Source organism: Poeciliopsis prolifica, unplaced genomic scaffold, assembly GCF_027474105.1.
Source record: "Poeciliopsis prolifica strain line A6 unplaced genomic scaffold, Auburn_PproV2 SCAFFOLD012, whole genome shotgun sequence".
NCBI lineage: Eukaryota > Metazoa > Chordata > Actinopteri > Cyprinodontiformes > Poeciliidae > Poeciliopsis > Poeciliopsis prolifica.
Window position 1 is genome coordinate 1,065,716 of NW_026562387.1, and position 24,546 is coordinate 1,090,261.

At 39.9% G+C, this 24,546-nt stretch overlaps 2 protein-coding genes across 13 annotated transcripts in view; both read right to left on the minus strand.

Moving 5' to 3' along the window:
- Positions 1-14,548, minus strand: part of LOC129364504 (microtubule-associated protein 4) — an 88,777-nt gene extending 74,229 nt beyond the window's left edge. For 6 of the 11 annotated variants that reach the window (XM_055037160.1, XM_055037158.1, XM_055037154.1 and 3 more), the window contains exon 1: positions 14,255-14,547. The gene's annotated coding sequence lies outside the window, so the exon portion shown is untranslated. Of the gene's footprint in view, positions 1-14,254 lie in introns of all 11 variants that reach the window. The other 5 variants (XM_055037155.1, XM_055037161.1, XM_055037159.1 and 2 more) reach the window with 3 other exon arrangements.
- A 1,779-nt stretch (positions 14,549-16,327) lies between these two features.
- Positions 16,328-24,546, minus strand: part of kcnh2b (potassium voltage-gated channel, subfamily H (eag-related), member 2b) — a 192,224-nt gene continuing 184,005 nt past the window's right edge. For both annotated transcript variants that reach the window (XM_055037476.1, XM_055037475.1), the window contains one exon: positions 16,328-23,291. In XM_055037476.1, coding sequence (XP_054893451.1) covers positions 22,917-23,291 — 375 coding nt within the window. In that variant the 3' untranslated portion in view covers positions 16,328-22,916. The remainder of the gene's footprint in view (positions 23,292-24,546) is intronic.

Genomic DNA, 24,546 nt, shown 5'->3' on the forward strand with positions numbered 1-24,546 from the left:
GAGACGCCGGGTGTGTACTCTGGGACAGAGTGTGTGTGTGTCAGATATAAACAGAGTTGGCTCGTGTTGCTGCTTAGACGGATTTCTGCTCCGGTTGCTACAGCCTTCTCCTGTTACTGTCACTGTGAGCCAGACTCTTAACTGAGAGAAATACTGAATACTTCCTCCATTATTATCATATAGTTCATGACTACGAAGGTTTGTTCTTATGCCCCAGGTGAGAAATTGCAATGCCTGGCAAAAAACCCCCAGAAATATTCCTCTCGAAGGTACAATGGTAAGATTAGACCAAAACTTAAGATAATACAACATTCCACTTCCTGTAGGGTGGCGTAGCTTCAGCTAGAGAAGCTAGTCTGATGGATAGACCTAAATACATGACAGGCTGAACCTAAACCCAGGTCCAGATTACCTGGTATCCCAGGTCCAGATTATCTGGACCGGGGTTTAGGGAGAAAGCATACCACAGACGTATAGTCCTGTCTGTCTTATGAAAGTAGTTTGTCATTGAGGTTGTGCTTGACATTATTCTGACTTTTTCCCTTGCTCTGCTTGGGTTCCATCTGATCAGGGACTTTCAATCCCAGCTCAGTTTCTCTTTCTCTTTCCCCCTTACAAAACACTGGAACTGACTGATGGTATACTTTCTGTTTGCCCAAACAGATGACTACCTTTTTTATCATTAAGAAAGTCTACAAAGTCACAGACAAATGTTTAGCTGAGACACACTGTGTTTTATGCACCTTGATGCTGTTTTTGTGTTTGAGCTTAAAACATTGTTGGATTATAGAGGAACCTCTGCAACCTTTGGTAGAGAATATCTAAAATATTCAGCGAAAATTCATCTTGAGAGGATTAATCACCTTAGTGCATACTACTTGACACACTATTGGCTAGCATTTGTAAAGCAGCAAATCCAGAGTCACCATTTATTTTTCCTGGAGCTGATTGGCTGATTGGCTGTACACCAAGAGCAGATCATGGATGTTCGCTTCTGTGGTTGTGCCAAGATTGTTTCCATTGTGTGGATTAATGAATGTTTTGGTATATTTGTTGTTTGAACTATTAAAATAGGCAGAAGAAGCCTTTTTTTAGAGGGGTCTTAAATATTTGCTGACAACCGTGGTCGCTAGTGCTGCAAATACCAGGGAATGAGTGTATTCTGCAGTTAACTTCCACTGAAACCACACAAACACTGGAGTTTCACACTTGCATGAATCCAACATATTTAAACTGATCGAAAATCAGATCAGAAAATCTGATCTTCTCACATTTCTACTTCAGGCACTTTATTCAAATGATCCTGGCACACCGACCAAGTGAAGCAAAACCACGCCTAAGCCTTCGGCACATTCCCAGTCTGGGAATTTCAATGGTTAAAAAAAAAAAGAAAGAGAAATTTGCACCAAGGAAGGGGGGGTTACCAGTTGATAAACTGGTAACTCCAGTTGCATGGCAGGAGTGGAAGGGACATCATCTTGTTCAACACATTCATTCATCTTAACACTGAATATCAGGGTGTTATCTTGCTTTCTCAAATACAGATAACACAATTCTTTGATTATCTGCATGCATATTCATGGAAACATTGCAGCTCATCCTTGGCGATGACTTTTATCACGGCTCATTTCCTCATTTACAAGCAGAGCAGCGCCGGTGTGCATATTCCCAGACACACCCGACACCGACACACACGCCCACACACCCAGATGTTTATGTAAGAGGATGGTGGCATGTCCTCCGTCAGGCTCGGCAGATACCAGGAATAAGACGGGTGTAGAGATGTTGATGACAGAGGTGGAGGCCAGGAGTCTCACTCAGTCCTAAACTGAGCTGAGCTGGTTTAGGACTGACTACTGCTGCACACACACACTTCTTGATTTTGTTTTAGATTTTATTTCTAAATGGAAACAATAAAAATAACTTTCTTTAATGTAAAACTGTTCAAATTCCAAATAGCATATTAGTATAAAGGAACCTGAATTTAAGGATTTTTGAAGTGAGGTTCTCCTAAGAGCATAAAGAAAATTAATATTTTACAGAAGTTAACGCTCTTTACATTTTTCTTTAGCATAAATCCATATTAGTCAATTAAGGCAGCAAGAATAAAGCAGACTAAGAACTCCAGTCTCAAAAAGGTCTTAGTGGTTTTTTTTTATTCTATAAATCTTTAACCACAATAAAATAAATCAATACAGGAAATGATGCATCACCAATTATCTTCCTTTACAAAATGTTTCGAGACTGAAAAAAGCAAAAGGTGCTGAAAAGCTGGTATATTACAACAGTTGAGGTGATTAATTCATCCTTAGTCTGTTTTACCGGCAGCGTTTCTGACTGGGAACAGAAACACTTCACATTTTCTGTACTCAGCACACGCTTCATACGGGAAGATAAATGGTGGCGCACCACCTCCATCATCAATTTTCTGCACAAATAATCACTGGCTTCTTTGGAATTAACCATGTAACTCAAACGCAAGAATGATTTCAGGCTGATGAAATAGTGTTTCTGTAAACCCTTCAGAGCATTTTGAAATTGGAGTGATTTTAACAGGACAATTCAAGCCTGAGAGGCCACACAGGACCAGAGATCCAGCAGCATCACCTGCTTAAACTAACTCCCTTCTTTTCTGCAAGTACAAACTTGATGTCTTTTTTCTGATTAAACCCACATATCGGGTTTCTCTACCATAAACCATGGAATCGTTTGTTAACCAAACCTTAACCGCTCTACATATTAGTAACAATGAATAAGCACCACCGCATATATCCGCTGAGTCACAGATGATTCAATGACACTGCGCTCCCCGTTACATCAGAGATGATGTCAAACACTAAAAGGCCAAAAAACAGAAGTCAACTAATGTGGCCATCATGCCGTAGGGTCAGCTTGTGACGTTGCTCCCAAAGACACACTCAACTCAGGCTGCAACTGACCATTACATTAGCAATCGATTATTCTAATAATTAAGTGATCAATCATTAGATTAATTCAACAGATTCAAAATCCGTTGAATTTGTACATTCAACAGATTTTACTGTAGAATATGTGTAGAATGTCTTCAGCCTTTTTAAATACAATTTTGGAAATACCTTAAAAATTCAAATACTACAATTCCTTTTTTAGATACAAAACAAACAATGCAACAATGTAACACAGCATTCCTTCAATGAGTTTGAACCAGGTGAAACATGAAATTTTTATTGATATTTTTATATTTAAAGATGTATTTATTTTTAAACAAAAGACATGTTTATAGCTTGTACTGTTTTGTTTTGATTACTGCTCTGAGCATGTTTTTCAGCAAATAAACTTTTTTGGAATCTTAATTTTCCAGTTAACGATTGATCAATGTCTAAATGAATCAATTCATCATGATTAATCCGATCAATCATTTCAACCATTCCTGCCAGTCACATCCAACAGCGTCATAATTTGAAGAAAAGAGCAGAGAGTCCAGATGAGTGTGTTTAGAGGGAGTCATTAAAGAAGCTGGTGAGTTTGCTTTGCATGCAAGCAGGTCGCTTTATTAGAATGAGGGAGTACATCTCTACAAACCTCTCCCTACATATAAATAACAGCAGTCATGTGGGCCTGTGAGGGGTTTCCCGTGTAACCAGCAGCTCCATGGGAAACCCCTGGAGCTCAGTAGGATGGATGTGATGGGAACTCAGAGCTCTGCTTTCCTAATCAGGTGATGTAAAATCAGGACGACCTCTAAAACTTATCAGCAAACCAGCAGGAGAGATAGAACAATGGGCTACTGTGTAATCTTCTGATTGGGGACAAAAAAAGGTTGCATTCAGGTGAAATGAGAGCAGTATATAGGTACAGAAGGGGAAAGAATTATGGGGGGGGTTTGTTTTGTTTTTTTAATGAGGTGGTTCAATAGATTTTTCTAAATCAGGGTGTCCAAATCAAAATTTGGCCCTCTCGAAAATTATCCTGATGAAGATGGAGACACTTTGTAGTTTGTTTTTATTATTATTATTATGTTTTTTTAAATATGAGTTTTATAATAAAAATTACATGTCAACTTTGATTGAAAATGTTTGGTACGATCCAAATCGTTTTTCTTCAATGAGCCACGTGTTTCAGCTTTTATTTTAATTTCTAAGTAAGGAAGGCTGCAAACATCCAGATTTTTTTTTTTTTTACACAAAAACAAATTTGAGTACCTTCACCCATTAAATATGGCTAACATATAGCATAGGTTTTTGAAGATACTTCTGGTTCTTGCTCCTGAGAATAAACACAACAGCTTTCAGGACAACAAAATAGAAAATATTTGACTTCTTATGTCCGTAAACGGTGCACCTTTTCTTTTAGCAAGACAAACATCTGAGGGTCCCTACAATCATTTGCTTGTCATATTGTGTTATTGAGATTTTAAAATTAAGTCAGAGAAAGCACAGAGCCGTAAAAAGTCGATAAGAAATTAATAAAATACAGTTTGTACGTTAAAGAGCGGTTGAGACATCTCAGCAGATTGTTCAGGCATCAGAGCATGTTAAGATATTTTACCACTTATGTATGAACCATATCTACAAAATACTTCTTTTGTCAATTCATGTGTGTAGTTTGCCCTTTAAGTGTATTTCCCACTGAGTTGAATGACAACACTTGAAGTGTTTGCTCAGCACACAGAAGGAAACACAAGTACTTCATATTGTGCATTAAGTCAAAATCCATCTAAAGCAACTCAGATGAGTAAAGAGGCATCCATATGAACAACATCAATACTTATGAAGCTAAATCATTTTTTAAGCATAGTAAAATGCTTTGGAAATTTACTGCCAGCTTATTTCAGTATTGCTAGCGTACTCTGCTAGCAGCTTACTGACGTAAACTTTGGTACTTTAGTAAGCTAGTGTCCGAAGCATCATACTTTTTTTTAAAACCAGTCATTAAATTCAATTCAAAATTCAAAACTACTTTATTGATCCCAAAGGGAACTAAATTAAATCAAAGCTCAAACATGCAAATATAGACACATCTCATGCTGTGTGTTCTCCTGATTTGTTCAAATTAGCCAGAATGCGTTTGACGTTTGGCTACCTTCTCAGAACTACACTGCTTGTACTCGTGTGTGTGTGTGTGTGTGTGTGTGTGTGTGTGCGTGCGTGCGTGCGTGCGTGCGTGCGTGCGTGTGTGTTTGGTGCTGGATTGTACACTGATGAAGCCCACAGAGGGCCCGGTCCAGTCAAAGAGCCAGTGTTTACTGTCTGACCAGGAGGCTGCATGGTGTAACAGAATTACTCAAGCCTCTCAGGACTTGGAAGTTTTTATAATTCAGCACTTGTTGGAACCCATTAGAGGTTGAGAGAGACAGGTAGTGTTGCCCATATGCCACACCGTGCCTCTCTGTCTCTCTCTCACACACACACTGAACATCAACATGAATGGACTCCCTGTAAGTCCTTGTTTTCTCGCCGACACACACACTGAGCATTTCTTTGCCCTATTGTTGCAAATACTAGGCTTTACACATTGCGATGGAATGCAAAGCAGCACGGACACACACTCGCATACACACACACATGCATACATGCACACAGATACTGAGGTCAAACTCTAATCCCAAAACAGACAGTAGTTAACACATTCCTGCATGGTGAACACAGCAGACTGGTCTGCCACAATAAAACCAATTCCATACGAAAAACTATTTGAAGAAAAACCACATGTCCATGATACATGAACAGTGCTTCCTTCAAGTGTGATAAATGACTAACTGGGTTCTGGCTGAAAGACATGCATTATACATGATGTAAAGAGCAGTGATTGATTAGGAGAAGACTGCTTTTAGAGCTAATGCTAATAGAGATCTTCAACCAGGTGGATCTGCATTAGCGAACCAAAGTCCCAGCCTTTGTAAAATTCCCCTAAAAGTCACCTGATCGTTGTGTTTTTAAGAAGATATGAGATTCAACTGACAAATATAAATCCAAAGGCTTTGCAAGATGATGTTTTCAGTGAATGCAAGGGAATAAAAAAGGCAAAGCATGCAATACAAAGGACTGAGCGATAACAGAGCTGACGGTGGAAGGTTCACTCCCTTCAGTCTTGCGTTTATCACAGACATGTCTGAACTGTGACTGACCCCTCCGCCCACTCCCCCTCTTTCTCCTCCTCTGAGCAGAAATGTTTGGCCTGCAAACATCCAGAATGGATTTTTTTATTAATAGCTCAATTTTCTAAAAAGACATAACACTATTGATAGTAAACCTCTTAAGCTAACTTTATCCCAATAGAAATGCCATGTATTTCAACTATGAATGCTTTGTTCATCCTGGAACAAGAAGGATCTCTGGTAGCAGTCAGTCTTTCAACGAATCTGAAGCAGCCTCTAACTGAAGATTGTTGCTCTGCTAATCCACTTCGTTTGCTTTTGCTACTCCTAAAATCTATCTGGCCATACGGTTTGGAAAGTTATTTGAGCGTATTTGTTATTTGAGCTTTGAGGATGCTAATCATGTGCTGCTAATACAAATCGACAACAACAAAAAAACTTGTTGCCTTGGTTTTGCTTCCTAACAACTGGAAAGTGGGAGAGTGGCAAGAACATAAGTCCTTCTCGCTGCACAGAATCTAAAACCAGATGATATATCAATATAAACATACATATGAACTAAAGTCTTCAAAAAGAACAAATCCAAACAGAGATCCTGCCACAAGGATTGAGCAGCCATTAGATCTGGCTTCCATTAGTTTCTAAATCTGTCAATGACATCATGCTACCAATAAAAAGAACCACAGCTCTGATAGAGACATGCACACTCTACTGCTCCAGGGTGCATTTTATTTAATAATTGGGGACATTGGTGAACTGTGATGTGTTAATGGTTCATAATGACCAGCAGCTTCATAATAAAGACCACATTTATGTCTGCAAAGCAGAACTCTGTCAGGAACAGGTTCAGATATTTCTGCTTCCTCCAAACAAGATTTCTATTCAATTCATTCAGAAATTTGGCTATTTCTACAAGTTTTCCCTGCAGATTTCTGCTTTAGTGCAGTAACTACCTTATTCTACCTTACTCATTTTCAAATCAGCTGTCTGCATTTTGAAGTGAACAGTCTGAAGGGGATAAATGTTAGTGAGTTCTTATTAAGGAGAAAGATTTGAAGTCATAGGTGAAACGCAGGTTTCAGCAGGAACTTGTTATGGGTAGACTAACTGCAGGATGTTAATGTCAATCATAAAAGAATTTGAAAAAATGACCCCCTGCAGTTCAGTTTTCTTTGGAACATAAGTGCAAACTGTTCATGGAAAGTTTGCCTATTAGCTTATTTTTTCATAAAGCATATATGAAATATTCAAAGAAAATGCAGCTTAGGAAGCTGAAATACCTTGGTGTAATGCTACTTAACACAATATTGCAAAGCAATCAATCCGGGAGTGCCATTTTTTCCCTTTGGCACTGATTGACTGTATTCCAAAGAGTGGAGACATGAGATACCCTCTGCAGCAGTGGTTCCACTGTAGGACATCAAGATATACAAGGTATTTAAAATATAAAAATAAGCACTTCCTGGTGTTTTTAAGTGGGTTTATCAAGTATTTTTGAATTTTGGCTATTCGCGAGCAGATGTGAGAATTTTTTATTTATGATCTGCCCATTGATGTTTAAAGCATCCATAAGCCTACCTATACATAGGTAGGCTTGTGTGACGTCCAGCTGTCAGTCCTGTTGTGTAATTCCCTGCAGGCTGATTGGCAGCAGTAAAGCCTGGCTGCTGACACACAGGTCCAGCTGCTGCTGCTGCCACAGGGGATTACAGCGGATGGTTCACTCTGTACCGACCCATCCTTCCTCTAGTCTCCGCATCCCTCCATCATTCCATTCACAATCACAATTCAATCAGCTGCTGACATGAAATTTCACCCCCAACTCCTCCCATCCACCTAATGCAAACACAGTGTTGACCCACACACATTAAGGAGATGGACAGGCATATTCAGAGAACTGACCAAATGATGATGTTTACTTTATAGGCAACAAACTTAGCAGGGGTGTCCCTTAAATATCCCGTACTCTGCCGCCCGCTCTCAGGTTAGCTCTGTTGCTTTCTCCCTCCCCGCTCTTATGGAAGTATATACCCTCTATATATTATATAGTATATTAGCCCCCCACCACCCTTTACGTCTCAAGCAGAATTGCACAGCCAGGCTAAATTTGCCCCAATAAGGGAGGCTAAAATATTGTCCTATTGTAATCAATATTTTTTGTTTTTAACTAGAAAGAACCTATGCCTTCAAAAAAATTTCTATTTTCCTTTATGTTGGCAGTTTAAATCTTTGTTTTGTAACAACCCTACTTCTGACATTATTAGATTAACTTTATTTCACGTTTCACACTCGACCTCAAATAAAACAATAGAAGCACATTCTGAAGACTCGACTTATGTTTGACAGTCAATGAGTGTCAAAGGTCAGACGGGCTTCAGAAGGTAAAGAGAGGCCACACATCAGATAATGGTCACATCAGATAAGGGTCATTTGTCAAAGTGGGGGATTCTCCAAGCAACCACTCCTCTAATTGTGTATTCAACATCTTATGGCTTCCAGCCAGATAAAGATCAATAGTGATCAACTATTGGCTGAAAGCACAGAAGTGAAACCAGACCAAGTGATTAGTGAACCTTGTCTCCTTCGTGAAGAAAGTGGGGGCAGCATGTCTTTCTGTCACCTTTGAAATGTTCAAAAACTTGCTGAAGTCTTTATTTGAGCTTGGTCATGAACATTTCTGTGGTCATTTTTGTGTAAAATTGTTAAATCAGAAAAACAGTACTCAGAACCTCCTAATACAGGCTGTAATTAGCTGATTGTAAGGGTCATAGAGAGAAACCAAACTCTCTCCTCCCCAATCTATCGACTGAACCAACATGCGGTGCAGTTCGTGGTTCCGACAGGGAAACTATTCCAGTTGTATAAACCATATCTATGGAAAGTTGAGTGGAAGGAAAGAAAGTTGACAAACAAATCCGTGACACGGTTAACAACTGTTGCATTCCTTGTTCTAACCCACATCTCAATTATTTTCTATACTCTGTACTCTATACAGTGAATTTTCTCCTGCTGTTTCAGTGTCACTCCAATAATCCCAGTCATGGAACCTGAGCGGCCACACTGGAGCTATTTGCCACATCGCTACTGCATGCTGACCAGCTCCAATCAGATATGCTGTTCCTGAGCCGAGCTCCGGTCCACACAGCCTCTCTAATTAAATGACAGTCAAAGAGCTCCAATCAAACTGGACCCAGTTTATCACCAGTGACAAGACTGAGAGGTCTGGATAGATAACAGACCCGCTTTGGGCTTCCTAAAGTCCAAAAGTTGTATTTGAGCGCTGAATTGATTGTCCAAATACTTATCGATTAACACTTAAAAGTGCATAATAATACTAGGGCTGCACCGATTGCAGTTTTCTGCATGACATCGGCGTTTTCTGTCAGAAAGGTGCAATCGGTGCAGCCATAATATCCAAATGAGCACACTGCAGAACAACTGAGCAACAAACAGGTTCTTTTCTGCTTTAGGTTTCTGAGTCGCTCGTAGCGATTCTGATTCTGCTGATTCGGTGAGGAGAGCAGTCCTTGTCAGACTGAGCTGCCCTCTGGGAAACTAATCAATGGTGGATTTCCTGAGCTTCCCTGTTCCTAGACGGAGGCTGGGAGGAAGCCTCCTGCTGTCCGTGAAGGGAGCATCCTGCTGCGGCGAGGACGACCCTGAAAGCAGCATGAACCTGCAGACGACAGGAAGCCTGCGACCTTAAGGAGGGTGGGGTTACTTCAGGTCAGTACATTCCACAGCCGAGGAACAATTCAGAATCTCTCTAAAGTAACTCTGGGAACCTTATTATTTGTTTAAATACTTCCTCACTCCTTTCCTCAGAAGACTCCCCTTCCACCAGTCTTACTTCCCTCCTGACAACTTAGTTTTATGAACCTCACAACAAGTTGCTGTGCTCCAGAAAATATTTTCATTCAGAAATCCGTCTTAAGTTTTAAACTCGTATAACCCCTCTCCTGACAGAAAACCATGGACTAGTCACTGTCTTTTTATTCATTTAACAAAAAGAAGTTATTTTCCACAGCAGCTCCTCTGTGGGTCATCTTCCCACTATGAACTACCACAGTTCCCAGTGGGAAAATCAACAGATGTAAACATGGAAGAACTCTTCTTCCATCTGGTCCTGACTCTGACTGGCTCTTAGCTTTAGCTTCCATACCTATACATCATTACTTTAGTAAAAATAATTAACCTGATGAAACATTTTTCTAAGTTATACGGTTACTTTATTTTCCCGGCCTGATCAGGACCAGATGATGTCGGATTTTCTTCTGATATAATAAATCATAAAAGCGGAAACACACGTCAGATCTTATCCAAAGACATGACGTCTGTATCTTAACATCCATCCCTTTAGAGCTTTTTTCATCATTTATTTCTCTGGACTTCCTGGAAGAGAACACCAAGTCCGCCCAGGGCTGCTTACTACAAAACAGATTAAAAAAGAAAAAAGAACATTAATAAATCCACCGAAAGCAGGAAGTAGATAGAAATACAATTGCTACACTGATGCAAGTCTGATCTGAACAAACTGATTTTGTTTATGTCACACACTGAGTCCTAAACCCAAGTAAAACTTTAACTAAGATTTGGTGGGGGGTCAAATGTCAGCTGCTGCTTTGATTCCAGTGAGTAACACAGTTACAGAGCCGAGTCCACTCAGCTTCACACTCAACTCTTTTCTTTAAACACTTTCTGTGTGGATTTTTCATCCATTTCTGGACTTTTCTTATTTTAGGACAATCAAAAAGCTGCCAGTTCTTTGGTACGGGAGGCCGAGGGTGTGAACACAAGCCAGGACGCTTCTCAGGACTTAGGAAACCAGTTCACCATGGCAACGAGCCGCGACAAGCCCACAGGCTCATTACTTCCCAACACAAAGGCTAGCATTAAGGCTAATTTGTCCCATTAAGGATGAGACATTCATCTCTGCAGTGTAAGCCAGTGCCACACGTGCGCGCCGGTGTTGCTGTGGTGACACCTGCAGACTGAATGCGGGTGAACTGGTTCTCCTCATCTGGTTTAGCTTCACACAATGGTGGAGATTCTAGGAATTTCCAGATTTGTATTTTTTTTATCCACATCTGTTTTGGATCCAAATTCACCAGTACATCACTCGGTAAAAAAGTGACCTTTGACCGGTGTGTGTATTTTTGCCTTTATTTATGGCTTGTAAAAAGAATCAAACACCTGGCCTGTTTGAAGATTAACTCCATTTGGGATGGATGTGGGCGTGTTGGGCCTTATCGGGAGGCTTTATGCAAAGGCACGCTTGCTTTAATTAGGACACTGACAGGAAATCTTCAGTCTGGTTTTGCATGTTGCATTGGTCATGGCCACGCAGAGCAGTTTCCACAGAAGCCGAAATGATAACCACAGCAGGCGCTGCAAGTCGGGAACGACGTAAAGAGTCAAACAGCAGCAAAAAATATATCAAATAAAAACTGAATTCTTCTGTAAATATCTGACATGATGTGTGGATTCTGTTAAAAGTATCCAAACCAGTTGAACTGGGTTGGATTTGATCACATTGTCCAACATGAACCACTGTAGAAACTGAAGTGGAGTTGAAAGGATTCATGATTTTCTAAATTTTGTTTTACAGAATATTTCCATCAGCCTGCATGCCAAAGCGTCCCCAACACCATGTGCTACTGAGTCCAATAGAACATGTATAGATTTGTCACGAGTTAAATATTTCAAGCTTTTATCTTATTTTCAATTTATTGTCATTTTGATTGTTGTTTTTTTTCAATAATGAAAAAAAATAAAAATCAGTGTCTCAGACAATTAGAAGTAAAATTGTTCAATATTGGGTCCTCAAGGTGTCACACTAATTAGCTCATTCACTGAAAAATACTTCAGACTCCACTCAAAATAAAAAAGTTAGATGGAAGGAGAAAATGTGGTAGGAAAAGCAGCAGCTTAAGCAGCAAGAACCGTCAAGTTAAATCCACTCAGAAATTTAGTGGAGCTTCACAAGGAGCTACTTTGGCCCAGGTGAATCCTACAAAAACTTCAAGAGGCGTGAATATCTTTTAAAAGGGATATACAAACACATGGTGCATTTGAATATTTTCCATTAATTTTCTCAACTTCCCAAAAGGCAAAGTTCTGATGTTTCCAATCCAACATGAAAATGTTGATGTTGGGTTTTCTGCTGCCGCTGCTCGTTTTCACCACATTGAAAACATCTTCAGCGTTCATCAAAGCCAGTACAATCCTGATACTAATGATTGTACCTTTCAAAATGGGAGCAATGACAACCCGGGACAAACAGGTTTAATCCAAGCTGCTTCATTCCCACTTTCAGTTTGGATTTCATACAAACACTTTGCTGCTGCTGTTCACTGGTAACTCTGGGGTTTGCCACCAACAGAAACCTGGCCAGGCCTTAAAACCTGATTGCTGCAGTGGAGTTGCATTAGTGTGAGCATCAAAATGATTTAGGGATGTGACTGGACCGGGTTCATAATGAATTCCCAGCCTCACATCAGTCCCACCTCTTATTTCCTCTGCTGTAATCTGGAGGATTGGGGGAGTAATCTGGATGACAGGGAGGGGAGGGAGGACAATCCTCTCTGCTGTAATTCCTCTTTAGATCAATTCCTTTAGATGAGTGCAGTGGTTCCGTCCCGCAGGTGGAAACTGGCCAGTTTCAAGCTGGGCAGAACTAAAGTCTAACAGCCAGACAGCTAGCAAAATAAAGAGAAACCATGAGGCTAAGAGAAATAAATTTACAATGGCTTTTTGAAATTGTTTATATGTCCAAACAATGAGAAAACATTTTGATCCACCCTTTCCATGCGTTTACGTTTGGCTGAGTCACTGCAGTTCCCTTTCCACACAGTAGGAGTCACCACTGATTAGAGATTGCCACTCCACGCAGAAGAAGACTATTAAGGGGTTTTATTCAAAAAAATAAAATCAGTTCATCAGAAGAACTTAATTTTACCCGTTCAAACATGTGAAAGCTAACTCATGTAGGCCTCGCCCACACGAGAACATTTTCTTCCAAAACATTTTCGAAACCACTCATGTTGGACCTATGAGGTTCTGCATCGCAAGTAAGAACACGTAATCCACCATTGTTGTTGTACGTCTGATGCATTAAAACAACTGGGGTTATAGACCAGTAGACAGCATTTCTCGCTACATGAACACATGAGAATTTCTAATTTTATGTTTTGGACATATTTATTTATGCATTCAGTTCATGCTAACATCTTGAAACCCTTAAATGGGCACAAGTGTGAAAAGAACAATACATAATAAACTTGTCAAACCAGCACTTATTTATTCTACATCAATCAGAGGTGTTTTGAAACAGTTTTTAATTTGTGAAATCTCTACTCTGTATGTGGGAAAGTTTTCTCAAAGAAATATTAATGGAATATCAATGTCAGACACATTCTTTCTACTTAGTAAAACGTTAATAATTAGCGTAATAAAACGAGTTTCTACTGCTTTGTTTATGGAGCAGATATGCATGGTGGGCTGAAGGAGGAGGAGTTTGCCCACAGCGCCATTCATGCAGGAATCGCTACTGGTGTGGCACAAAAAGCTGCCAATGATTACAGTCCTGACAATAGAGAGAGCATCTCTTCAGACTCCACAGCGCAAACTGCAGAACGCACGTGGACCTGCTGTATCTGTATTAGCAATGCTACGTCACACATACTTTTTACTTCTTACGTCAGAATTCCTCCTCACAAACAGTAAAGAATCGCCTGTTTTTACAGACTGGCTATTAACTTGCACAACTTTGCTTCGTACTCTGACTTCACTTTGTTGCTTCTACTGGAGTCGGGAATTTCGGCTAACGTCCCTATCTCCTAGCCAGAGAGGAAGAAAAACCGTGAAGATCTTACCAGAAGCGACACTTTTGCAAAAAGTCACCTACCGAGGCGGGGCTCGCCCTCTGCTTCAGCATCTTTGTTCTCAGCGCCTGTCAGAAAGTAAAAGTTTCCGTGCAGCACCCGAATGCAGCACTAACCTACACCCATCCACAGCCGCTGTGATGCACGCCGTGAGATCACACAGCACAAAATCACCGTCATTTCACTGCTGCAAACAGCGCAGCCGTCCGCGCGAGGCCTTCGCACTCCGCGCGAACGGCGCTTTCTCACGGACACGAGGAGAAAACACTAGTTTGTATATTTGAGTCGGACTCACCGTTAGTTGTCTGTTTTCTGACAGCTTTGTTAGGAAGTCTCCAAGCGTCGCTGTCACAGCTAACGATCCGCCCACCCCGCAGAGCGCACACATACTGCAGGCCTGCAGACTCACCCCGCCCCGCCCCGGAAACGCCACGCCTCCAATCACAAAGCCCGTACACTGACTGGCTCCGGCTTCATCCAATCGCTTCCCAATTCAGCTCTGAGTGGCCACACTGCTGTCCAGCCACAGCTCCTGAGTCCGAGGTCATTTCTTCCTTCTTGCCAAATGGACTTTTGACAGACACCGTGCACGAACAATGAAGAACTTTGACTCCTTTTACGGGACGGCGCCGGTCCAATCGCCGGGAGGAACGCCTTTGGAAGCGGCCGCTGCCCAAGAACACGCCCTAAGCCCGCCCTGACGCAGGAATGTCAACCGGGTTGAAGGGAATTACATCTAGCGCAGTAAACAGAGACAATATTGTACCTCACAGCTGAATAGCGGAAACTTAAAGGCTTTCCTGTGTTCAGCTCGCTGTGAAACCAAGTTATTTGTTTCATGCATCAAATAAAACCAGCGGAGTTCCTCTTTTTATTCAATGCAGGCACTTTCTTAGTATTCTGGACAGCAAGCCTGAGGTTCACTGAAAACGTGTCTGGCTATTTATCATGCCAAACTTAAATTAAGACATGAAAGTTGGAGAAAGTGAAGAAGATTGATTAAAGTGATTCTATACTGACATCTAGTGGTGAGAATGGTAAACATCAGTGTTTTGGGATGAGAGCATATTTCGCTCATGTCTGCGGTTGCTGGCTCATATATTTTTGATTATCTGACACTCAGAGGGATAAATCTCCAAACACAAGAAATTTGCAAAGCGGAAATGCTTTTTCGCGCCACTCTGTGTGAATGAATAAAATATGGTTTTTTTTACATTGCAAAAGAGTTTTATTAAACTTTTCTTTTTCATGCCAGTCCCTCTATATTTTTTTCAGCTTGCAAGCAGATTTGTAGTTTTCTTATGCCTCATATAGTAAACCTTTACCAGTAGAATCGAAGCAAAACATTGACACTTCCTAAGTTACTGTAGAGAAGGTTACCATTCAAAAGGATGGCCATAGTTTTCATTTTAACAGAATGGGTTTGTTCAGAGGATTTCTCTGCTGAGAGCTGAAGAAATGGACAGATAAACAGATCAAGGTTTATGTTTAAGTTTGTCTAATGAAAAAGAAACCTAGGGCTACTCATTTTTTAATTGACAAAATACTATTTGTCCAGATTTAAAAGGACTCTTCTAGTAGTTTGTTTCCAGATTTCTAGATTTGTACTTTAATGTACAAAGTCCTGTATTAAACCAAACAGTCAGCCTTCTATGTCTGATAATCTTTTTCAATGAGTTCGACATAATGAGGCAGAAACATTATGAACAAAAACATCCAATTTATGAAGGTTTATAAATTAGGTTGGTGCTACAGTGCAGTCCTTTGATACTATGAAAATAATGGAACCAATTTTTTAAAGCGTGTTAAAGAATTGTCTGACTAACCTCTAATGAAATTTTCTCTAAGGGGCAAAGCAATTGGTTACATTTAACTGAAAGATTATAATTCCGAAACATTTTTAACATTTGGAAATGTTTCAAAGGTAAAACATTTTACATTTTTGAAACTCAGAAATTGTCATGTTTTTTTTTTTTTTTTTTTAAGAAAATTTCTGAGTTTAATCTGAAAAATTTCTGAGTTTTTTTTCTAGCAAATTTTCAAAAAAAAGAATTTCCCTCGTCTTCTCTAGAAATTTTGAGATATTTTGGCAGAATTTACTTTTCCTTCTTTCATTTAAAAGAAATCTGCAATAGCTCCAATACTCTGTCATATGATCTACATGCTTCCGTTCTCTACGCCATCTTGTTGTGGGGAGGTGCCCATCTCCACCCTGTGCAGGCTGAATACCAAGCAGTGATAACTGGTCCTTCAAAATGAAATCGAACTGAAAGTTTCTGCTTCACGGAAGAAAGACAATATTTAGACATCCATTAGATGATACAAAAAATAACTCAAAATGGACAAATTTGCTTTAAAAGAGGTTTAATGAAAGTTTTTTTTTTTTTTGAAATCTTAGAAAGTTCAACCATTAATAATGCTATCGCACAATCAGAACCTGGAGCGTCACAGTTTTCCCCTTCGACTTTCCTCACTTATTCACATAAATCATTTACTTTGTGGAAGCCCTGCATGGGCCATTCAGTGGTTAGACAATATTCTAGGGGACGAGTTAAAAAAACAAAAAACAAAAAAAAAACAGTCTGTATTAAATTACCAGAGGACATTTAACCTCCACATCACGTTGAAATTTGATATTGCTAACAGATTTGAACAACCCACATGCTTTAAAAGAAAAGGAAGAAGTGGGCCAGCGTTGTTTGGAATATTTTCGACTCTTGGACAGAGCCAAGAGGGAATCAAGCACACCTGCATATTGTAGGAACTGCCCAGTCCATCCATCCACCTACAGCAGATCCTGCTCAGAAAAACCAAAGATACAATATAACATTGTATTCAGAAGTTTGTTTGTTTTTCTTACTTATTTATTTTTTTAGTACTTGTGTATATATAAATATGACTCTCCCACAAGCTGGAAGAATATCGTTTTTTCACTCTATGCACAGTCTGCAAGCATACAGCAAGAATTAGCCGCTTTGTGCGTCAACCCTTCACATCTCCGGATGATTCTCAGTGCAGCATGCAATCAAAAATGCGCACAATAAGAAAAGTCTTCAGCTTCATCACTCCGACCCTCATCATCATCTGCCACAGACGCCTTTTGTTTTTTTTGTTTTTTTTGTTGTTTTGTTTTGTTTTAATTCAGGTAATTCTTTATGATAAGAAATTAGAGCAAAGATTTGTTTACTACGTTTTCTCCTATTAAATTCTGCATTTCAGAGCATGCCAAAGGATTTTTTTTTCTTCTTCTTCTTCATAGTTTCTGCATAGTGCCGGCTATATGAGCGCCGCTGAATCTTTTACAATAGAAATTTGTATGTACAGGCAAAAACAGACAAAGCAAATCCAGTGCTGTGTAACCCCACTCCCCACCCCAAAACCTCCCAGCCCTCAACCATCAACCCAACCCCACTGAAGTCATCAAAATATGTACAAAAACAGGACCTGAACCTGTCAGAACTCATAAAAAGTCAAACAGAGCTGAAAATTAAAGCTCAGCGGTACGGAAGAGCCAAGAGGGTCAGAAGTGTGTAAGAAGTGATCTGTGGGCTGAATGATCAGCATTTATTATTACTTATATTGTATTCTATTGTGGTAATATGCATTCCAAGTCATGCATGTTCTAGGCCTGATGAGAGGAAAACAACCACATTCTAGTTTGGAGGTCAGAAAGAATAGACATGTTTCAGGCCACTAGGTGACTTATTGAACATTAAACAAAATGAAAGCTACAGTTATGGGGGAGCAGTATCTGTGTTTAAAAATATTTCCATACACTTAATCATATGTACTGAAGTCCATGTCATGACAGAATAATGGTGCCATCATGGGAAAAACTATACTATTTAGAGTTTTTTTTTTTTTTTTGGGATCAGGACATAATAAAGTGTCTGAATTGTTTAAATAAACCATTAAAAAATGAAAAACTAAGTGACAGTTTTAAAAAAATCCCGTTGTTCAAAGCCCTTTTATAATTGATCATCAGACAGTGATGTCTTCAGGAAAAGCAGGAGTTTCAGCTGTTTTTCTGTTCTGAACACAACGTCAAGTCAGAAAGATATCGGCAATGACCTTAGAAAAGCAGCAGAATCTGTCCAACGGGGGAAAGATGATCTTCCCACCACTGTGTGGTTTGGAAGATTCAGAATTTAAATTCTGACTCAATGTCTTTATTGTAATTATTCTATTCATTATCATAGCTTTTTTTTTTTTGCAGGCTTACTTAATAAATACTGAACAGTTCAGTATTTACAAAGTAAGCCAAGGCTTGTATGTTCATGTTTTCAAAGTTAGCAAAAGCTCTAAGTGAAAAAAAAGAGCTCCTGCATTAGCAGATTAGCTGAAGTGTGCCCCCTGCTGGTTGAACTTCATAGCAAAACAAAAAAAGACAGGTTCTCTGACTGCATCAGAGAACCTGTCAGCAGAAAGCAGCTCAACAAAGAAGAAAAATGTTGGTTTGCAAACATAAACTGAATAAAGCTCAAATCTTCTGGGAAAAAAAACAAACAAACATATTCTTTGGGCAGATGACAGTAAAGAACACAAGAGCCAAAAACTCCACTACATAATGTTAACCAGGGAGGATTTGTTTTTACAACTAATTTTCTTTTTTATACCAGTGTAGAATTACATCTAAGGTTTGATTGAAATGATTTTAGAATTCGATAAAAAAAAAAAAATTCAGATGATTTTTATTTTGTCCTGATGCATCAAAAACCTTTTAAGCATAACAAGGCGTGTTTTTTATCTACCATGACGGCATTGAAATAATGAACACAGCCAAACGTACATGAGGAAGTGGTGTTAGCATCAAGCAGCTAGCTTCAGCAGTAAGAACAAGTCAGATTTGCACAGCTTTGGGCTTCCATGATGTGTTCATTCAGATTTACATACTAGAATCTAGAGTCAGTTTCCACACTGGAGCCTTCGGATTCTCACATCTTCCTCGTCACGTCTTGTCTAGTTATTGCGACCTCTGCATTCAAATTGTCCCATTCCTTTTTGTTTACTCCTTCAGCTGAGTCACACGTGGGTCTAAAATGTCACCAGTGATGGTTGGTTACAGCATTTCCTTGCTTTGGTTCAATACTAAAGTGCACTGTTACAAAGCATAGCACGAGCTGCACACAAGTGGACATGGACGACGACCTTTAGGGAAATGGCTCTCACTGGTCTTCACAAAGTGATTCAGTAATATTAACATTAAATAATATGCACATCAACCACCTCTGATCATCAGTATTGATTATATGTAGAGAAAAATGGTGCGTATGTGTACATTTCAGCAACATGAACAGAGTAACGAGAAAGCAGAGCGCCTAAGAACATTCAGGTCCTCCAGCTCTTCATACAGCCGAGACAAAGTGATTGCAGCCATAATTCACATGCAAACCAAATATATCTACCACAACAGATAAATTAAATAACTTAGACAAAACAGCAGAGTAACAACTTCTCAATACTTTGTTAAAAGAGGAATTCTGCCAACGATGAGTTCTGTTAAAGTATCTTGTTTGGTTGATTTTGAGTTGTTGGACAAAGGAAAAACGGGCACCCATGACATGACTGACACATTCCTGAGTCTTCATTAAAACATGTGCGCTGTGCATGATAACATAAAGTGCAGAACTTTTTTTCTTCTTTTTCCTCTTCCAGACGTACTCAAGCTGCTACAGGTCAGGACTGTTTAAAGGACTATTGCACTTCTTTGCCAACACTTTTCCTTCACTCGTCAGCATATTACAGCAGCAGAAGTTTAATCTGTGGGATTTTAGATCAGGGAAGACAATTTGGTGATGAGATAGGTGTTTAATTTCCTTCATCCTAAGAACTCAAAAGTTAGCGTTTTATTTGAAATATTTCACGTAATCCCCAACAGGTGTCTGTGTTGGGGTGTCTGGATAAACACCTGGGCTTCATCCAAAATACGTCATGATCAACGTCGTATGGTCTGGTGACAGTTTTTCATTTTTACTAAACCAGCTAAGGCTCACAATGATATGCCTGATGCTGCTAACATTTAAATATTTTCTACACGTAATCTTCATCATACTTACTGAACATATGTTTGTTGTGTTCACCACTTTGGGTAGATGAGATACCTTTAAAGACAGAGAGTAGATGCTCTCTGATGGTAGCCTACCATGTACAAAAACCTTGTAAGCATCTAGACCTTTTGTCTCGAACTCAAAAAGGGGGTCAAGTTGGACTTAAAAGAATGTTTTAAAGGGACAATACAGTCTTTTGGGGGTTCTGTTGAATGGTTATACCTGCAGCAGAAATGTAGAAAGTAGAAAATAGCTTATTCCACGAGCTAATGCCAATGGATTTAGCATTAGCTAAACTGGACCATCCTTAACACCTAGTATCAAAATGCCAGAACACGTCATGCAAATTATGTTTATGTTTTATAAACCGGTGAAATGATTTAAGATTTTAAAGGTTATCAAGATGAGGTTCTTAGAGGTGAAGCAACATCTCACAATATTAAAGTTTGTGTATACAGGTACTATCATCGGGTGGCTTCTTCTGGCACCCAGGTACGAAGGTTAGTGTTATTGACCCTTTGCACATGACGTCACCCTTTTCGGAAAGCGACCCGCTCGACCATGACCGACATCAAACAACCTATGAGCTTGTTAATTCCTGTAAAGATTGTCAAAAACAGACAGTTGGTAGCCTGATAATATAGACTAGTAATAAATAGCAATCATCAATCATAAGGACTGGGAGGCCTTGCTTTATCTGTGGATTTGCAGTGAACACTTTTTACGAGGTAATAAGATTAACGTTTATATACTTAATAAATATGAAATAATCTTAGTAAGATTAATATTGGATATCACAAAGGATGCAATGTTGAGAATCTTCAAAATGAAATCTCTAATATTGCATTTTGAAGACGGTATGTGCCTAATCTGAAGAGAATGCCTCACCTTCAGGTAGCCTACCATATCCAAAAAACCTTGTTAGCATCTAGATTTTTTATACAATCTAGTCTAAGGGAATTGCAGTTTATGACATAGTGGTATATGACATGTATTCAGTTAAAGTCTGTGTTTTTATCAAATCAATTAACACATCAGGAGGGAGAAGATATGGGACAGTTTTTAAGGTAGATATTCAACTTTTGTAAATAACACTCTTTATGAGGCCCAACTAGGTGTGATACTTCTACAGACAAATTAACTTAGCTTGAGAAAACAATCACAGTTCAATACTCCCATCCTCACTTCCACTGTTCGTCATTCTCCTCAATGTGATACGTAGTTGCAAAAGGTCAGTAGTTGCTGAGACTTATTTTGAAGATAAAAGGAAGTAGTCCTCATGTTGCACTACTGTGTTAACAGATAATTCTTGTCAGGCTAGCTTACTTTGTATGTAAAAATGGGGTGCATGCCCAAGAACATTAGGCTCCAAAATAAAGTAACTGGTATCTAGAGATGCAAAATGAGGGAAAAAGCAGCAGGCAGATGTTGACCACACCTCTCAACCCAGTCTTGTAAAATGGTGCCAAAGCAGGTAAAGCACTGTAACTGAGGCATGTGTTCTGTAAAGCAACATTGTAAGGGGTTTGTGTTTCACATAGCAAACCATCCATTTGTCCTTTTCAACAAGGCATCATTCACCTGTCTTTGTCTGGGGGTAAAAATACCCAACAAGAGAATCCAGTGAGCCTCTACCATGTGTTGAAGCAAATACACCACACAAGGCAGTTTAGCACACGCAATCCGCCTTCTTCTAGCCAGTGTTTGCATATTGTACTGTACATTGAATAATGGCGCATTCGGCTGGTCGTTGTAAACTGGCAAACTCGTATACTTAATTATGTACAAGGTAGAAATATTCAGGGTTTGCGTGCTTGAGGTGAAAACAAAAAAGTAAAGAGCAATAAAATCTGAGGTAGCAAATTCAACAATGTTAAACTAGAATTCCTCTATGCATGAGCTTTCAACCGGGCATCAGAAATCACTGCTGACTTTGTCACTTCTCGTATGGTGATGATCAGGTGACCTTGTTAAGGCCACAGCTCATACAGAAGTTTGTGGAGTTGCTTGATGAAGTCTTTATGGAGCTGTTTTGGTATACTGCTCTTATGGAAACTGTGTAAGTTTGCCAGTTTACCTGTTACTGACACAACCCAAGCATGCCACACGTATTCAGATCTCTAGCAAATGGGTACAACGTTTACAACTGGGCAGCTGATATGTTCTTCAAGAGAATTCATGGCTTGTAACCCTCCAGTTCCCACCCCCTGAGGTGTGGACCAGCCAATCCAGTGTGCTCTCGATCAGAGTATAAATTAGAACATTAGCTCCACCTCTTGGGGGGGCAGAGGGCGGGGCATCAAGGGGATGGAACCAATGACAGAATGGGACAGCAGGATTCCTGTTAGGCCAGCTAACACTACAATTCAACAACCAGTCAGTGAGTTTATCGGAAGCGCCTTGGACATATATAGAAAGAATAATCATCGTATCAAGGTTTTCAGTGCAAGACGTAAAATGGCTACTTTTTTGTTTGTCATTATTTTGTCCGATGTTGTCTTGTTCTCTTCAGTCATCCGACACTGGACACAACAGTAAAGGGATTCTTCTATAAATTAGTTGTCTTTTCAGAATGACTGAGAAGTGTTATCCTTAGCGACTGACTGAGAGTTTCCAGACCGGACTGATCGGGTTAGAGACAGAAGTCGCCTCTGTTCGGCTTGTGGTTTTGGTTAAAGGTTGTACCACTCTGAAGCTCAGAAAGCTCAGGATGTTTCTTGAGAGGAGACTCAAAGACAAAGACTGTGGCAGAGGAAAAGGTTCAATACTTCCCTTGACCCCTATCATGGCTTTACTCTGTCCGAAAAGGTGAGAAGTGAGCGCCTGAAAGGGTTTAGGTGGTAGATCCAGCTAGTGCCTCTGTATGGAACAATGGATACTTCTCTTCTCCCCTTTTCCTTCCCCTTTCTTTTAGCTTCCCCCCGGGTCAGAGCCATGTCTTTGTGGTATCTGTGAATCCAGAGGTGTCTGTGGTTCTTGAAGTGACAGCCTTCTTTGGGTCTCAGCGTCCATAGGCAACGCCTCCATCCCTGCAGCCGGCTTCGGTTCCACTGACGCAAAGTCCAATCCTCCTGCTTTACTTGTCTCTGCATCTGCAGCAGTCCCTGCAGCCATGGCTCCAGCCCTGCTGCCAAGCTGGAACTCCAGCTCCAGATGCTGCCCCAGGCTGCCCAGGGCAGAGGATTCAGGCTGATCTTGGTTGGCGGGGATCAGAGAGGAGTCCTGGGGCTGCATAGAGTCAAGAGGCGTGGCTGAAAAGTCTTCAAAGTTCTGCGAGTCCAAGATCTGAAAGGAAAAAAAACTCTGAATGTCATTGTGCAAGGCCTTGGGATCAGTTAGAATACAGGTACACGCACTAATATCAAACAAGACAGTCCTTCAAGTTCACCAAGAAGTAGCGATGGTCTAATTTGTGACATTATGACTTATATACCGTAAACTGACTTGCAGCTGTAGTAAGCTCCTTGACCTACTCCTAGCTTGAATTCAGAAACTTTCTTAAAAGTCCAAGTACTAAGAATGAGGAAATCAGCTTCAAAGCAAAGGGTCTAATAGACCTTACCAAGCTCCGCCCACAACCGACCTAGAAAATCCCACATGGCTGCAAGTCTCACAAACAAAGCCTCGTGGTGCTTTGTTTCTATGTAAACATGGGGTCTTCCACTTCCACAATTCTGATAGAGTATTTCTGAGTCGATTCCATCATTTCTGCCGGATTTTCACCAAATATCAGCTACAACAATAGACAGAGGAACTATCAAGTTCATGTCATCTTTTTTGGATGACATCAAGGTGTTTGAGCCACGATGCCTCCAACATTATGCACGTCAGCAAAATGCTTTCAATTTATTCAGGAAAACATAGCATCAATGTAGCTGTGGACAAGATCACTGATGCCTATTGTTCTTGCAAGGCTGGGTAAGTTGGGCATTCATCGTTTTGTAGGTTACTTTTGAAATCAGTGGGTGATTCCTGTTCATTGTTGGCAAATGTTTTGAGTGTGCCTCGGCCTGATACACTGTACTTGGTGTTAGAGTGGGTAACAAGAGTCAAAAGCCTTTTCTGCTAAAATAAAATCTTTAATGTATGTCAAATACACATTGCATATTGATCTGTTTAGCTAACGTAAAACTGTGTAGAAGACAGGCTTCGAGGTGTAGAAAAGTATCTGTACTGCCATTATGCTGTACTTAGCTAAAATGTGTTCATGATGGATGTGTTTATTATTGATTTTCTTTTTTTCAAACAGAAAGAAAGCAAATCAATAATACTCACACCAGCACACACTTCTTTGTTCTTATTGATCCTACAAAGGTTGAGCTGCTCATGCGGTCATCGTGCACAAGCTTTGATCCAAGCAAGGCCTTCTGCTTCTGATTTTGGAAATCTGTTAATTTTACTACCACAAATACGATCAGGACAGTAAAGATTTTTTTTTTTCAGAACAGAAGATGGAAGTCGGATAAGGAGTTTAGCAACATATACTGGCGCTACCACCCTAACCTTTCAATCAAAAGCTCACATAAAATCATCTCAGCCC